Source organism: Anolis carolinensis, chromosome 1 (assembly GCF_035594765.1).
Source record: "Anolis carolinensis isolate JA03-04 chromosome 1, rAnoCar3.1.pri, whole genome shotgun sequence".
NCBI lineage: Eukaryota > Metazoa > Chordata > Lepidosauria > Squamata > Dactyloidae > Anolis > Anolis carolinensis.
This window is the reverse complement of record NC_085841.1, coordinates 279463066-279480109: the sequence shown is the minus strand read 5'-3', so window position 1 is coordinate 279480109 and position 17044 is coordinate 279463066. Positions and strand designations below refer to the sequence as shown.

The 17044-nt window shown below is 38.6% G+C and overlaps 1 protein-coding gene across 3 annotated transcripts in view; it reads left to right on the top strand.

The window, feature by feature from the left end:
- Positions 1-14581, top strand: part of kiaa1549l (KIAA1549 like) — a 234768-nt gene extending 220187 nt beyond the window's left edge. For all 3 annotated transcript variants that reach the window (XM_008106762.3, XM_062967756.1, XM_008106755.3), the window contains 2 exons: positions 5267-5418; positions 12330-14581. In XM_008106762.3, coding sequence (XP_008104969.2) covers positions 5267-5418; positions 12330-12611 — 434 coding nt within the window. In that variant the 3' untranslated portion in view covers positions 12612-14581. The remainder of the gene's footprint in view (positions 1-5266; positions 5419-12329) is intronic.
- Positions 14582-17044: the final 2463 nt, after the last annotated feature.

The following is a 17044-nucleotide window of genomic DNA, read 5'->3' as shown; positions in this document are numbered from 1 at the left end:
CTCCTCCAGAGGTCTAAAGGAAAACCATTCCATTTTTAACTTCCTGAAACTTGGATGATTCTACACACACACAAAATCCTATTTGGTCCATACTCAGTATTTTGACATCACTATGCTAGCATTACATCCCTCCCGGATTTTAAATACAGATATTTAAAATATTTGTTGAACTATATTAAGTGTTGGTTAGTGAAGCATTTGGGAGATGGTGTATTTAATGCAGAGGTGTCTGCATTTTAGCAATTACTAATATGACATATGTACATACTGCTAATTCTTTGCTTAGTGCAGAATAAAATTAATAACCAAGGGTTTTGTGGCATCCTAAGGTGCCCAAGCTTGTTATCTTTGCTGCAACAGACTAACACACTACCCCTCTAGAAACAAAATCATGAGATGCTCTACCTGACCAGAAGGTCTTGGAACAACTGTTAAAAAAGTGTCTAGATGGAATGAAAGTTGTTGTTAGTAGAGTAGAATATCAAAATACAGTTTTACTGTTGAGTTGGAGCCAGAGATAGTCATACATGAAGTAGACCCAAAGAAGTGATATCAAAGTTATGGATGACCTACTTTCTCCATTGATTTGGGGTATATGTCAAAGCATGACTGTATCTGGAACTAGCCCATTATCACTTTAAGCAGAGATGCAATTAAATTGAGATGCAATATTGATTTTTTTTAAAAAAATAATGCACCTAAATATTGACTCCTGAACATGTTATAATAATCTCATCTTTCATTATACCAATTCCCATCTCTTTAGAAGTAGCTATAACCAATTACATTCACATAAACTAGAGCTCACTTGAGAGTACACTTGAAGCATATGTTTTAGCCTGTTTTCCAAGGCCGGGGTAAGAATATAGTGACATCTGAATTTTTATGATAAATTCCACTTCTAGTTTTTCTCTATAGAAAATGGGATTAGTTTGTGTAAGCAGAAGAGCAGGTAAGATGGGCTACCCTTAGGGAACTCAGGAGATATTCTAAGATGGCTGTTACTTGAGCCGTATCAGAGAGCCTGTCAGTGTCTGGCAGATACAACATAGAAGAACATCAAAACCTAGGAAAGATAATGTAATAATTTCAATAAGTGCTAGTTATTAACAGGGTTTTTTCTATGAAAATTTTGTAACTTGAATTTAGATTAGTGGATTTTGAAAGCTGGTGGGTGGAGGATAACAGGGGACTTCTCCCATCTTAACATATGCATTTTTAGTCTTGATGTTTTGAAACTTGGATGAAAGTCTCTCGTGGGTGTAAATCTGTAATTGGAGGCACTGAATGGGCTGCTTCAGAATAAGAATGACTAATTGGAGATTTCAGTAGTGAGGAAGCATGGTAAACTATCAAGGCAATGTTTGATCTGTGATAAAGAAGCACTGCAGAAGCCCATGTAGCTTTTAGGTTGCCATGGAGTTACAATCCTGAAAAAAGACCAGCAAGAACACCTACTTGAGTTCAAAGCCATCCTACTAAATTCTGTAGGACTTAAAAGGTCTCAAGCAGTATCACTTGTATATTTTAGGATCTACCACTGTACAATTTGCTGCATACTGGGAATTAAATACCTTTGATCATAAATCCTGAAACCACCCAAACCAGGAAACAGGTGTCCCCATATGCATCATTAGCAAAGCAATGAGTGGTGGTTCAGCCAGCACTTGTCAGTCTGAGGAAGTGCAGAATTCCCTAGGGCTTCAGTGTTCTTTGACTACCTCAGAAAAAAGAATTTATAAAAAAATTAACTAATTCCTGGCCTTTAACTTCATCAATACTGGTTAGTAGGCTACATGGAGCATTTCGCCACTTACGTATTTTGAAGTGACTGAACAAGACACATTAAATTTCATCCAGTCTCCGTGCCTCCTTAGGTGAGACTTCAGTATTATTGATTGTGATAGTAGTGGTTTCCTCAGAAGTCTAAGCAATATTCTGCTAATTGTTTATGTGAGAACAAAATTTTTATGGTAACTACAATATATTGCCACTGCGATGTTTGAAGAGTCCCTTGCAGCCACATGGGTTTGATTTTAGTGGTGTGCATGACTAAAATTCTTCCCTTTTCCAGCAGAAACGGTTTGAAATGTATAGTTTTACGAATGCAAAACTTGTTTAATAATTTAGCATGTATATTGGATGGTGAGTTCTGTTACAGTCAGGTCCTGATTTTGAGTGGCCCTTTCTGTATTTGCCTTACAACAGGCACCCCGTTTTGTTTTTGGAATTTGAGGGTAGGAGGAATGCTCACTACTGCTCTTCTGCTCAGGATCAAAAGGGTTGAATGTGTGGAGAAGATTTATGCCTCTAGCACTCTTGTATTAAAATTATTTTTACTAATCATGAATTAATGGTAATAATGGGACTGAGTTGCTGTCTTATTTTTCATTTAAGCTTATTTAAGATTTGCAACCTTCTTGATCTGGGATCAAAAGATTGGCACTGAAGAGAAGCTTACCGTTGTCCCAGCAGGATAGCAGCTCCTCACTACCCTCATCTTGGGTTTAATGTCACAAGCCATCTCTGTAATTGTAAAGTGTGGTGTAAATATACTGCTATGGTATAAATATTAATACTGGAAATGGCTTTAAGAGGTAAAAGCATTTTCCCAGTTTGTGTTGCATCTACAATCATCCCAGCCTATGAGTTTGAGAGACTCTGATTGTACTATGATGTCTCTGTTTCTTAACTGTTTTTTAAAATTGCTGTTTCTAGATTGTTGTTGAATCCCATAAGGGTAAAGGCACCCCATACTACTTCTGCTCAGAAGTATATTCATCAGCAAAGGAATATAACTTCCTGAAATGGTTTAAATTCAGATTTCAAGGCATCACACTAGAACGATCATATGTCATTAGAGGAAATTACTCCAAGAATACATGGGGTGCATTTCTAACCCCTCCCCTGTTCCCAATGAAGGGTGTGTGGTTGGTATCCTTGGTATGACTCATCTCATGTAACTCCATAAACACCATTTATGCAATTCTGACAACCCCATTGTAGACAACGGAGGCTGGAAACTGTGCTGTATACTGAATTGGAACAAAAATGGAACTTTGTCTTATTAAAATATATTGTTTCTGTTTAACATCCCCCGTGTGTGAAGTGTTTTGTTTCAAAGTTGCTCAGCTAAACCTGCCATTTAATAACATACCACATGCAAAGGACTCGGCTGCTTTGTAGGCAGACAATAGTTTACAAATGATGACGATAATGAAACAGCCTTGTAAACTTTGAATTATTATTAGCTGGCTTATTTTATAGTATAATATGGTTTTCACAATGTAAAGATCAAACTGGAGTGGGAGACACAGAACACATAGGTTATATGGTTGAAATAATAATACTAATAATATAATAATAAAATTATTTATAAACCACCCAGTCTCCCTGCGGGGACTCAGGATGGCTTCATAGAAACCATATTGGCATCAGGAACCTCCCCTGAATGCTGTGAGTGAATAAAAGTAAGTGTTGCTTGCTATGTTGGTAAAGGATTATTAAGTACAGATGACACTGAATTAAGAAACACTGAGTGTCTAACTCCTGGCTACAGATGTGTTCTTCACTTGGAGCATTTTAACAGGCTTATTTTTTCCCTTCTGTAAAATGAGCACAGACTAGAAATACATATATTTTTAACAAGCTAACATGTTTTACATAGCAACAATGGGTAAACATTTTAAATCCATGCATGGCATCACTTTTGAAACTAATATAGTCCTGGGAAAGTCCTAGAAAAGACATGCTAAAGCCGGAATTTCTTGGAAACAAATTTCATTATCTTACATTTGTCTGAATTTTCAATAAACATACAAAAGCTCTAGCTGCAAATCCAGACAGGTTTGTTGCCATAGATTTAAACCAGGGGGGAATGGGATGTTAAATGTTGATAGCATATGTTATTTGATTTCCCCAAAATCATGGGTCACCACATTTGCTACTGAAATAATTTAAGGCATTCTTAATAATGTTTCCGTGCCTTTTATTTAAAGCCTTTCATTACATTTGAGATTTTGATTCAAATAAGGGTTACAAGCTGTAGTCAGGTACTTGTTGCATTTAATAACCGTGCATGTTGGGAACTGATGCATGCAGTGTGTAAGAGAGAAGCTTCGCTGAACAGAAGATGGAGATGGATTATTTTTCTAACCCTTGGCAACGTATTTCAAGCTGAAACTAGTGATGTGTTGCTAGCAATTTAACAAGCGGCTCCCAGATGAGACCAGTGAGACTTAAGCATTTATCCATTTGCCAACTGATAAAGAAGATCACCTCCCTGAACAAATAAAATGTTTATGAGAAAATGCTACAAAGTATCAGAAGAAAACATAACATAATATGGTCATGAAATATTTGTTAATGTAAAACTGCTGGAATAGGGAATGTTGACGGAATTAAAGATTTAAATGATATTAATTTAAATACCATGTGATCAGTACATTTTATGAGCTATGAAGTCAAATCCACACAAAAGAGAAAGAAATAGTTACACCCTTTACAGTTCTTCCCCTTCTTTCTTCCCATAAGTAATAACTGTGCATATATAGTATTAACTAAACAGAATGTTTCCTGCAGGAGTATTTTACAGAACATACACACAAATCCATTTACAGGGTAGCAACAGGGCTCACCAGATGATCTGAATACTGCTGCAATTGCAGTTGCTTATTATTCAGTAGGATTCTTTTGTCCACGTATATTAAGAACATTTCCATCAACGGAGATAATGAAAAAATAGCACTATGTTAGTGTTTCAGATAATTGTGTACAAGAAACTACATTCTAAGCCAACTCTTAAACTAATACGTTTAATACCACATACATTTTTACATGAATTAACAAGGCCATTAGAATCCTGACTCGCAACATCTCTTTGGCTTTCTTTCTGCACTACCATAAATCTTAAGGAATTGCATCTGCACTGTGCCTATGTTCGATTAAATAATGGCTTGGCAACTAATATATGGCAGACAAGTACAGTCTCTGTAGTTGTGTGATCTTGGTGATGGTATCTCCGTCAAGAGCAGTGTATACTCTTGAACAGGTATATTCTGTTGCAGGATATTTCATCCAACAACAGTGGCAACAAGGCACTAGGTGCAGATTACAGTCATATGTGATCTGGTTCTGCCAAGAGACCCTCTATTGCCAAAGCTAAGTGGCATCTCCTAGCTGGAACATCTCAGGTATCCTTTGAATGCTCCTCTGCATCTGGAGCAATGTGTTTTGATTTCTAATCATTTTCCCTATTTCTTGATAGGAAGTACCGTTCCAGCAGTGTTTGCCATCCCAGCAACAAACCGACCTGGGTTTACAGGCTATTTCATCCCAACACCACCAACAGCATATAGGAACCAGGGCTGGATGTCCTATGCTGGAGAAAACGAATTACCAGGACAATGGACTGACTCGGTAATTACATCAATTATTTACATTGTTTGTTTCTTTGTATGCATGAATACTAGGATGAAGTATTTGGAAATGGAAATTTTAACAGAGATAGCATTCCTTGGATAATAGCTTGTAATAGCTGCAAATTTTAGCTATGTTGTTTTTCCATTATTAGAAATAGAAAGATTAAAATATGATAGGACATAGAAATGGGTGAGGATTTTTCTCTCTCCTAAGGTCTTTTATAATTCATATTTCATTTTATCAAAATTTCTGAGCTTAAAATAGTGCTGTGCTACTACATATATTACATTTGAAAATTTTCCATTATGCTAAGAAGAATTTTGGTGTAGTAGATATTAGAACTGTCAATTATACAAATGTATATGTCAGTTTTTAAAAAAGTAATCAACATTTTCATGTACCAAAACCATTTATATCTGTATCTTACCTTGCTCTCTTAGGCCCCATTTTCACTGCCATATAAAATTCAGATTATCTGCTTTGAAGTGGATTATACGGCAGTGTAGACTCATTTAAACCAGTTCAAAGTAGATAATGTGGATTATCTGCTTTGATAATATGAATTATATGGCAGTGTAGATCAAGCCTTAAAATGATTCTAGAATAATCTCATGCCTATCTATATATATAAAAAGCTTCTGGACTTTTTACCTAGATAGAAACAACGAAACTACACGACCCACAAACACAAAACTTGGCAACACAACCCAAAATCCTTGCCCCTAGGTTCCTGCAACATCACCAAACATCAGGGATGGAACTATGGCCCAAAACAACCCAAAAACCTGAAAAAGCAATGTGCACCTGCGCCGAACAGGATGCGTTGCGAGGCCCTCACATGGTCCACCCCCCCAACCGTCACTCGCGCATGAGCCTCTTCACACTGCTGCAGCCATCTTTACCACCATCCCCACACCATCGCGTGCGAGGAAGGAGAAAGGGCGCAAAAAGTGGCGGGTTCCTTGACGGGGCTCACCATGGCTTCGCTGCTTTTCTTCTACCTCTCTTCAAAGTACTGCTGGCTTTGGATGGCCAACCCGGGCGGTGCGGTTGAGGCAAAACTGCATCTGTCAGGGAAGGTCCCCGGCGTCGGCTTCATCCACCTTGGCGCTGCTCTAGGCCAGCTTCTCAAAGTAGGCCGCGAAGAAACACACCGGCTCCTCTGGCCTGGCTTCAAACGCCGGGGACTCCATTTGCCGCCACCACCGGCCGGCTTGGGTTGCCTCCCGCCACAGCCGCTTCTCAGTGCCCACCATTTTGTCAGAATACAGAACCCCGGCGACGCCATCTTACTTGAGGGCAGCCAATCCGGAACTCGCTAGGGAAGCCTACAGGGGAACAGGGCGCCATCTTACTTGAGAGCAGCCAATCAAGAGCCCTTAGGGAAGCCTACAGGGGACATTTTTTCGCCAAGCTTTTTATTTCTCTCTTCAGAGCAAAGTTGTGATGCACTTCTGGAATGAAAACTTTTATATGATACATGCATAGTAATAATATAATATTTTATGTAGGACTATACATTATACTGTATAAAAGGATATTACGCCGTGAGTTGGACTCCAGCTTAACTGTAGTGCCAGCGGAGGTAACCGAGGTACCTGTCTGTCCGATCTTGTGGGATTCTTTCCGACTTGTTCTTCCTGATGACGTGGAGGGGATTCTTGGGTCTGTGAGGGCGACCACTTGCGCTCTGGATCCTTGTCCTTCTTGGCTGGTTAAGCTGGCCAAAGATGGGTTGTTGGATTGGTTTGTGGCTATTATAAATGCCTCTTTGGGTCAGGGGTCAGTTCCATCCTGCTTTAAGCAGGCGGTAGTAAAACTATTACTAAAAAAGACCTCTTTAGACCCATCTGTATGTAACAACTACAGACCAATTTCCAACCCCCCATTTTTGGGCAAGGTTCTGGAGCGGGTGGTTGCCACGCAGCTCCAGGAGTTCCTCGATGACACTGATTTTCTGGACCGCTCGCAGTCTGGCTTCAGGCCTGGGTACAGCACCGAGACGGCTTTGGTCGCCTTGGTGGATGACCTCCGCAGGGAGCTGGACAGGGGGAGTGTGACCCTGCTGGTTCTCTTGGACATCTCAGCGGCTTTCGATACCATCGACCATGGTATCCTTCTGGGGAGGCTCTCCGGGATGGGGCTCGGTGGCACGGTTCTGCTGTGGCTCCAGTCCTTCCTGGAGGGTCGTTTCCCAGATGGTGAAGCTGGGGGACACCTGCTCGGACCCCTGGCCATTGACCTGTGGGGTCCCGCAAGGGTCTATTCTATCCCCCATGCTATTCAACATCTACATGAAACCACTGGGAGAGGTCATCCTCATGACACGCAAATCCACTACTCGTTTCCATCTGAATCCAAGGAAGCCCCTCGGATGCTGAATCAGTGCCTGGCCGCTGTGGCGGACTGGATGAGGAGGAACAAACTGAGGATCAATCCTGACAAGACAGAGGCCCTCCTGGTCAGTCGCGCGTCAGATCGGGGTATTGGGTGGCAGCCTGTGCTGGAAGGGGTTGCACTCCCCCTGAAATCACAGGTCCGCAGTTTGGGGATCCACCTGGATTCAGCGTTGACGCTTGAGGCTCAGGTGTCGGTGGTGGCCGGGAGGGCCTTCGCACAACTCAAGCTTGTGCACCAACTGCGACCATACCTCGTGAAGTCTGACTTGACCACGGTGGTGCATGCCTTAGTTACCTCTAGACTGGACTACTGTAATGCGCTCTACGTGGGGCTTCCCTTGAAGACGGCCCGGAAACTACAATTGGTCCAGCGCTCGGCTGCCAGGTTAATTACGGGGGCGAGTTACAGGGAGAGATCTACTCCCCTGTTCAAGGAGCTCCACTGGCTGCCTTTTATTTTCCGGTCCCAATTCAAGGTGTATACCATCACATATAAAGCCCTAAACGGTTTGGGACCCACCTACCTTCGTGACCGTATCTCCTATCACAAGCCTACACGATCCCTTCGTTCATCAGGGGAAGCCTTCCTGTCCCCACTCCCGATGTCCCAGACCCGCCTTGTGGGAACAAGGGAGAGGGCCTTTTCTGCTGTGGCCCCCCGACTGTGGAATTCTCTGCCCGCTGAGATTAGGCAAGCCCCCACACCAGCAGCCTTCAAGAAAGACTTGAAAACATGGCTCTTTCGCTGTGCTTTTGGAGAGTAACCATTTTATATTTCTTTTCCGTTGCTCCCTCTAATATCTATCCTCCAGAATACCCCACTCCCTTATGACCCTGTTCGCTGTGGTTTTTATTTTTATGTCTTTCTCACCCCGAGTTTTGACTTAATGTTCATGTGGTCTGCCTTTGTTTTTATTGTCTTCTTGTTTTATTTTGTAATGGATATTATTTACTGTATTGCTTATTGTATTGTGTTGTGCTGTTCTTTTATATGCTGTTTACATTGTATTGTTTTGGGCATGGCCCCATGTAAGCCGCCCCGAGTCCCCGTTGGGGAGATGGTGGCGGGGTATAAATAAAGTTTTATTATTATTATTATTATTATTATTATTATTATTATTATTATTATTATTAGTCCTCTAATTATTGGTCTAATATATATAAGAATATAATAATATATATATCCTTCCATAAAATACATAGTTATTATTATTATTATTATTATTATTATTATTATTATTATTATTATTATTATTGGACTAATATATCTATGGATATAATGTATATATATATTCCTCCATAATATATATATATATATATATATATATATATATATAGAGAGAGAGAGAGAGAGAGAGAGAGAGATAGAGAGAGAGAGAGAGAGATTATTACCCATTTATAATCTTATATTATCTGCTTTGAACTGGATTATCTTGAGTCCACACTGCCATATAATCCACTTCAGTGTGGATTTTATACAGCTGTGTAGAAGGGGCCTCATATAATCCACTTCTAAGCAAATAATATAAGATCATAAATATAATATGAAATAATTACTGTGGTGTAATAATAAGAACAATATAATCTCTACAACCAGGACAGTAAATAAAGAGCAACACTTTGAAAGCAGGGAAATTGGGAATTCCAGAAAGGAAACAATCAGGGCCAGCTAACACTTCCCAACAAAGGATTCCCCCAGGCAGAAAGCAGCCAGGCTTTGAAGCTGCAAGGCCATTAAATGCTAATCATTAAATGCCTAATTGTACCATTCATACCTGCCACACTGAGACTATTAATTGCTATTCAAACAAGCCAACCAAGGATTCTGCAAGGTAGAAAGCGGCCAGGCTTGCAAGCCACAAGGTTATTCAGTGCTGTTCAACGTTGGCCAAAGAAGATTTCCCCTAGGTGAAAAACCCCCAGGCTTTGAATCCACGAGGCTACTCCGTCGCATTCAACCTGGCCTAACAAGGATGCCCTATGTAAAAAGCAGCCAGGCTTTTAAGCTGCAAGACTATTCAATGCAATTCAATCTAGCCAAACAATGATTCCCCTACAAAGGAACTAGCTGGGCTTCAAAGCGGCTCTTTGATTGAGGGTGCTACTCCAGCACACGGCCAGACTTTGAGGCTGCAAGGCTATTCACTGCTATTCTCCCTGGCCAACAAATGATTGCCATAAGCTGGGCACAGCAAGTAGTCTATATATTGATCAAGCCAATTAGTCAGCTCCAGTAGCTCATTAATTAAGGTCTAGAGTCCACCATATCTTGGACCAGTGTTCCTATAAAGGTACGCTCGGACTTGTGATATGGTTTTCTGGGGTGTTGAAAGTCAGTTTCAGAACCAAGCGCTATGGGCAATTTATTGTAGGATTATATTGGGCCCTTGCATGTTTTGCCTTGAGAGAGTAAAATAAACTCAGTTTAGTAATGCATAGAAATCTGAAGTTATAGTTTGAAACCAACATTTTTCTGTTTTTTAAGAAAGCCAACTTCAGATTATGGAGTATAAAGCTATACATCACCATCACTAAAATTAATTACTGCAAACACAAAAATATGATACTCTAAATATTAGCATTTTATGAAAATTCTATTTTCCCTTTCAATCAGCAAAGTTTCACTAACACTTCCTCTATGCATGTAGATTTGGCATAGAGTAAAAGTAACCAGATTCTGTCTGATCTTGGAAACACAAAGCAGGATCAGCCGTGGTTTGTATTGGATGGGAGGCCTCCAATGCATATGTACTTCATTTCAGATGAAAGCCCTGACAAACCATCTCTGTGGATTTCTTGCCAAAGGAAATTTAGTGAAATTCAAAGGGATGGCCATAAATCTACACCTGACTTGAAGGCACATAAACACATATGCACAAACCATTTAAAATAAGTATCAGTAGTTGTCTAATAGTAACAAGAACAATTTTTGTCACCAGTCTTAATAAAGATTAAGGCTCCTATTACACGGCCATATAAAATCTGGATTATCTGCTTTGAAAATCTAGATTATATGGCACTGTAGAAGGGGCCTAAGATGTTGAAAACATTTGCTCTCACCATCTTCATTTATTATTCAGATGATGGCTTTGCAGTGGCACTAACAATCCTAGAAGAATGAAAAAAAATTTGATTGGCAAAGCAATTTGCATCTCTAGGATGCTTTGTCTCTGAAGTTCTGTGCAGTGTTTCACAAACTAGATTGATGAAATACTGGCCTCTAGTGTTTGTTATAACACAGATCCATTTGCTAAATGTGCCTGGTTTACACATTTTCACTCGCGTCCCAGCATTTCCTAGATTTTCATGGTATGCTTACCATCTATGAAATGGTAAGTGTGTTGGAAATACGTGAACAGAAATGAACTAACAGATAACAAAAAACACCTCAAGATTTACATATCCTGGAAGTGAATCTCTTGCATAAGAAGCGTAGTGCAAAGCTGCCATTTTATCAATCAGTACAGAATCTTGATGTCCAAAACAGGATAAACTTCTTTAAGTAATTCTGGAATTGGAGCATATACAATTTCTCAGTCGTTGTATTTGCTTTCTCCCGCAACACTGGTGACTATCACTGATGTGCACTGATAAAATGGTATTGAAAGACCTTATACATATGACTGCAGCAAATTTATTATTGTGCAATATTTTACTGACGTGCAAATGTTGTTTTTGTGTGTGTGAAGAAAACCATATGGAAAGAATATTTCTACAAGACTGTATATGAAAACTTTAGATATTTTGCATTCTTCGTTATCAGCATTTACATGTACATTACAAGGCAATGTGCATGCATGCATATTAAAGGAAAAGGGGCTTGGATATTAAAACAAACAAGTGCAATCTCATCCACATAAGCAATAAAGATTTCCCAGTACATCAGCTTTACTTGGTACAAGACATTTCAAACCTTCAAAATTCAAGGGGAATTCAGAGAAGATTAATTTTGAAAGTTTTTCTAAATACGATCCAACTCTTCCTCAATAAAATTTGGATTTTCACACTGAGAAGTACACAACTTTGTACACTGGTAGTGAATTCAAGTGACTTGTTTTGATGATGGAGCATCTTCTTTATTCTCAAAGGATCAGTATCCATGGCTTAGAAATGATCCTTTGGTGGGATGTTTGTATATGTGATTATCTCTTGTTTTTCTCTCTCCAATTTATCATCTTGGTTATATGTCTTATCTTAAGCACAGATTTAGTGGGAAGGCTTGACCAAATTACTGCCTCTGAATCTGCAGATAGAGGTGTACAACTATGCATAGTTACATTGCTCACATCAGGTTGTTCTTTTGGCAACTAACACACACATTTATCATAATAATAAAAAGTATGTGATAATTGGTAGTACGAAATTGCTTTCATGAGTACAGGGCTGATAATTTTTCAATTCTGTCCTCTTGTGGCCTCTTTGCACATGATACCTACTGTGGCTACTCAGCATTGTTTCAAAGCAAATTATCTGAGAGCACTGTATCTGTCTAATTGAAATCTTCCATAGGTTCCCCTGCCTGGCTACATAGAAGCTTATTCGCGGCCCCGCTATCAGCACAACTCTCCTGCTAGGATCCCTCGACATTACAGCCAACCGGGAAATATGCACCACAGTTTTGAACAATTCCCGCTGCCCACCACTGCTGCTTCTCAACAGAGCTTGACAGAAAGTGATCCTTCAGATACCCCGCTTGCCAACCTTTCCACTGCTGCTCTGGTGAAGGCAATAAGAGAAGAAGTAGCTAAGCTCGCAAAGAAGCAAACAGACATGTTTGAGTTTCAGGTGTGATGGTTTAACAGTGCTAGAAGTATGTTTATATCATAAGCAGGCATCTAGCTTTCAAATAAGACTTGTGGTGGCTTTTGCCAAAGCAAATCCATATTTTCCTATTCTGAAACAGTCAACACTGGATTTGTTTTTTTAAAGTGAGCAAATAGAATACTCAGTTTTAAGACCTGTTAAGGCAGGTGCTCCCTGGTAATTTGTTGAAGACTAATGTAATGATGTATACTGATCATATGCAATTGTCTGTCACATATCATTTGATCTGCAAAGGGACTGTTCTTGGAAATGTTACTTAAACCATATGCCTGTCTAATGTTCCAGTATATTCAGAGCTTAAGAAGCACAAATATAAAATTATTCTCTTGCAACGTGTGCATGTTTTAAAAAATCAACATTTTGTCTTTTTGGATCAAGAAGAAACAACAATAATAATTTATGACAATTGTGGGCCATGACTTTATAACTTAGTGATTGACTTGATATATTTCAGACCCATATCACAAGACTGGTTGCAACAAAGCAATAGAGCTCAGTTCTGCCTAAAAACCACATTTAAATGATAAGAACTGACAAGAATGTACTCTGTAGAGTCTTTTGTAAATATCCCTGAACTCATCATCTCAGTTCATAGCTCCAGAACCAGAAAAGAAAGTGAGACATGAAGAGGTATACTAGCTTAATTGGTGTCTAAAGAGCTGGGGTAATGTTACGATGGAGTTATACAAAAATGTCTTCAGTGTGGTATTTCTCTTCACTGGGAAAAGGGAGAGAAAACTGACAAAAGTAGGTGTTAAAAGCTCTTTGAAACCTCTCAGTGAAAACAAATTCTTTGAAAGCGTCTTATATTCAAAAGACTTTTCATTGTGATCACATAATGATAGTGGTAAATTTGAGAACCTTGAGTGCAAGTTTGTTCAGAATAATGAATACACCTGCTATTACAAGAAAACTTCTGTTTTACACAGAGCTCTCTCCCTTTATTCCCTAAACAATGATTTCTAGTGAAGTGATGCCAGAAACAGCTGACCAGAGCTATCACTGACTGGCCATGATGGGATAATGGCTATTCAAACTCTTTTAAGTAATCATAATGCCATTGAGCTTGATCACAACCTGTTGGTTATATTAAATTGTAAATAAGTAAACAAGTCCATGGATGGAACAGGATAATATTCTGTAAATGGTGGTTAGGAACCGATATTTTGCCAAATCCAGGATTGTAGAGTCTCATAGATAAATGTAATTTATTGTTCTACTACAATATCATGGAAAATACATCCTCTCCTTTGAAAACATAATGGGAGAATACAACTTTATTTTGACTTGTCTTTGGAAGCTGGAAAATGGTAGATTGTTGCACAAAAGAAAAAAGTTTTTGATTTTGCCTTTATAGATTTCAGTCTGAACTGATAGACCCATCTAGAGTAGATCCATTGAATCAATTGTTAAATAGTAATTCAACACTTACACAAAGTCCATTAATTCATCAGGAATTCTGTAGTTAAGATTAGCAACTGCATTTATGCCATAACACAATTTGAAGATGAGCTGAGATGGTACGTGGTATAACCTACTGACTACATTGGTATCTCCTGCATTAAAGCATACTCTAGCTTGTTTTTTTCATGATTCAACTTTCTACTGTATTCTGATTAGGTAATTTCATTTTTGAAATGAGTTTCTTTGGTATCTCCTGATGCACTTAAATAAGGAATGTTGCCCCTGGTGATAATCACATAAACACATCAACCCAAGAAACAGAAAAGAGATGCAGGAGAGTTCAGTTTGGAAAAGATATAATTTTAAGGAATGTGGTCTTTAAAGAAAATGGGGAAAAACTTACTTCTGTAAATACTACTTTTATGGTATATGTCAAGATCTCCTCAAAAATTTCAATAATTGTAAACCCTTTGGTGTAATTATTGTTATTTAAACAAATTCCGTATAAATAAAATGTATTTTTATAATCATTATGTAAATAGTTAGTGTATATTTTTAAAAATGCTCAGTCCATTACAAAAAAATAAATAACAATAAACTGACTTCAAAAATATTAGGAAATAGCAGTGTTATAGCTGGAGATTCTAGTTGTATATAGAGAGTGAGACAACTTTATTGAAGAACCAAAGAAACTCAGTCTTGTAAAAATGAATCTAATAGCAATTTTAAACCTGTTATCAGCCAATTAGTACAAATTGTTTTGTCTTAATGCAGTGTGTGCATCTTTTGTCTGTGTTCTGTTCTTGTCCCTTCCAAAGAATTGTAGCTGATCATGCAGGGGAAAGGTGTAGCAATTAAAGCTTAATGAATGTAGAGAGATTTCCAACAACTAAATGGTGGTTGCAGCTATTTAGATTTATACACTTCCGTCTAAAAGAAGTGAGCAATCAGCACAGGCCTTCCTAGAAGACAAAAGAGCCTTATTGTTTCATGCCTCTGAAATGGAAATGCCAATTCCATTATTGTTTGCTGAGAGCTGGTGTTTGTGTAGCCGGCCTTCCATATCTATGGATTCAACCACTGAAAGCATGATAATTTTTTTTAGAAATCCAAAAAGCAAACATTCATTTTGATGTTTTATTAAAGGGGTGTCATTTTACTATACAATTATACATAATGGGATTTTACCATCTCACTAATCTGAGTATCCGCAGGTTGGGGACGGGTACTGGAACCAAACCCAAGTGGAAACTAGGGGCCTATTACGTCAGGCAAGAAAGAAGGCATCTTGTATTTTGAAGGTAGTTGTGCATATCAGTGTAATGTCAGCTATTTAATATCTCAGTTATGTGTAAAGTTGATAAATCTATAGTGAATCCTTAAATTTTTGAAAATAACTTTTTAATACTAAGCAAATCTAGAATTATGTTTACATTTGTAGATGATATTGGTATATTGCTTTCCATTTTCATATCAATAGAATGTCAACTACTGTTCTTTTAAATATATTTGACCGCAGATGATATTAAAAGGCCTGTAGGAATATTACATTTTAGGATCTTGAACTTCAGTCATCTGATCTGAAGAATTCAAGTAAATGCTTTGATGCTTTGAAAGCCTTCAGCCTCCTGTTCACATGATAAGTAAAAGTAAAGGTTTCCCCTTGACATTAAGTCTAGTCATATCCGACTCTGGGGTTTGGTATTCATCTCCATTTCTAAGCCAGCAGTGTCCATAGACGCCTCCAAGGACATGTGGCCAGCATGGCTTCATAGAGAGCCGTTACTTTCCTGCCGGAATGGTACCTATTGATCTACTCACATTTGCATGTTTTCGAACTGCTAGGTTGGCAGAAGCTGAGGCTAACAGCGGGAGCTCACCCCACTCCCTGGATTTACATACTTTCATTTATAAACCTCCTGCAAGACTCAAATAAAAAAAAAACTGGATTATCTGATGACTTAAAATTATTAAACATTATTAAAAAATAATCTGCTTTTCATCAAAATGGCTGTAACCCAATACAGATTTATAAAATCCCATTGATTTCAACAGAAAACACCATTTTGTCTTGCTTTCTAGCCAATGTAGTATTTGGTCCCTTGGAAACAAATAATGAGGAATCGGTCATCTTCCAGACAACAGTGTCTGAATACTTTATTTAAAAAGTTGCATCATGTATTGAAAGTAAATACTTTACCAAATTCTCCCTGATGTGCAATTGATAGGTGGAGTTGTATTAATTTCCAAATTCAATACGTAACTGATTTGTGTAATTTATAGAAGTTGTAAGTGTGATGTTTCAGGATAAAGGAAGAAGTTTCTGGAAAAAGAATTCACCTTCTAATCTATCAGATCCATGAGCCAGTGCACTCACAAAGTAAAAATATGATGTAAAAACAATTTGTATACATTAAATATGCTGGATTATAATACTTGCAATGTTGCCTTTTAGGGATTTCAAAGAGAGTTAAGGCATCATTCCTCTGCAAAAGCTGTTCTTATGATCCTGGCACCCGCTTTTATCTTCAGCTACCTGATGCATTAGCAGTCCTCTAGTTACAGATGTACAAGAAGTTTTGTCTTTTACTGGCATAGATTCCCAGCTCCTTTATTCCCAGCCCTTTTGCATCAGATTGCTCCTTTTCTCATCATGCTTTCTGTGGCACATTTCTCCGAGCCAAGCTGAGTTTATACTTGTTAGCAATTGTGTTGATTTGCGAGAACCCATTAATAGCTGGAACTATGCAGTCATAATACCAGAGATGAAGACGTGGCCCTCTATCACCCATAGCATATCCAGTGGTGAGATATAATAGGAGTTTCAAGCTAATCTCTGGAGAACCACATTCTTGTTTCAACAAATTCTTACAAACATTAAATTCCTAACCTCCATATTGCACCATACTGTTATCCTGTCACAACAGTGGTTTGGTCCCACTCTTGTCTCACCCTTATCACATAATGTCATTCTCTCAGTGCTGTTGTACTGAACA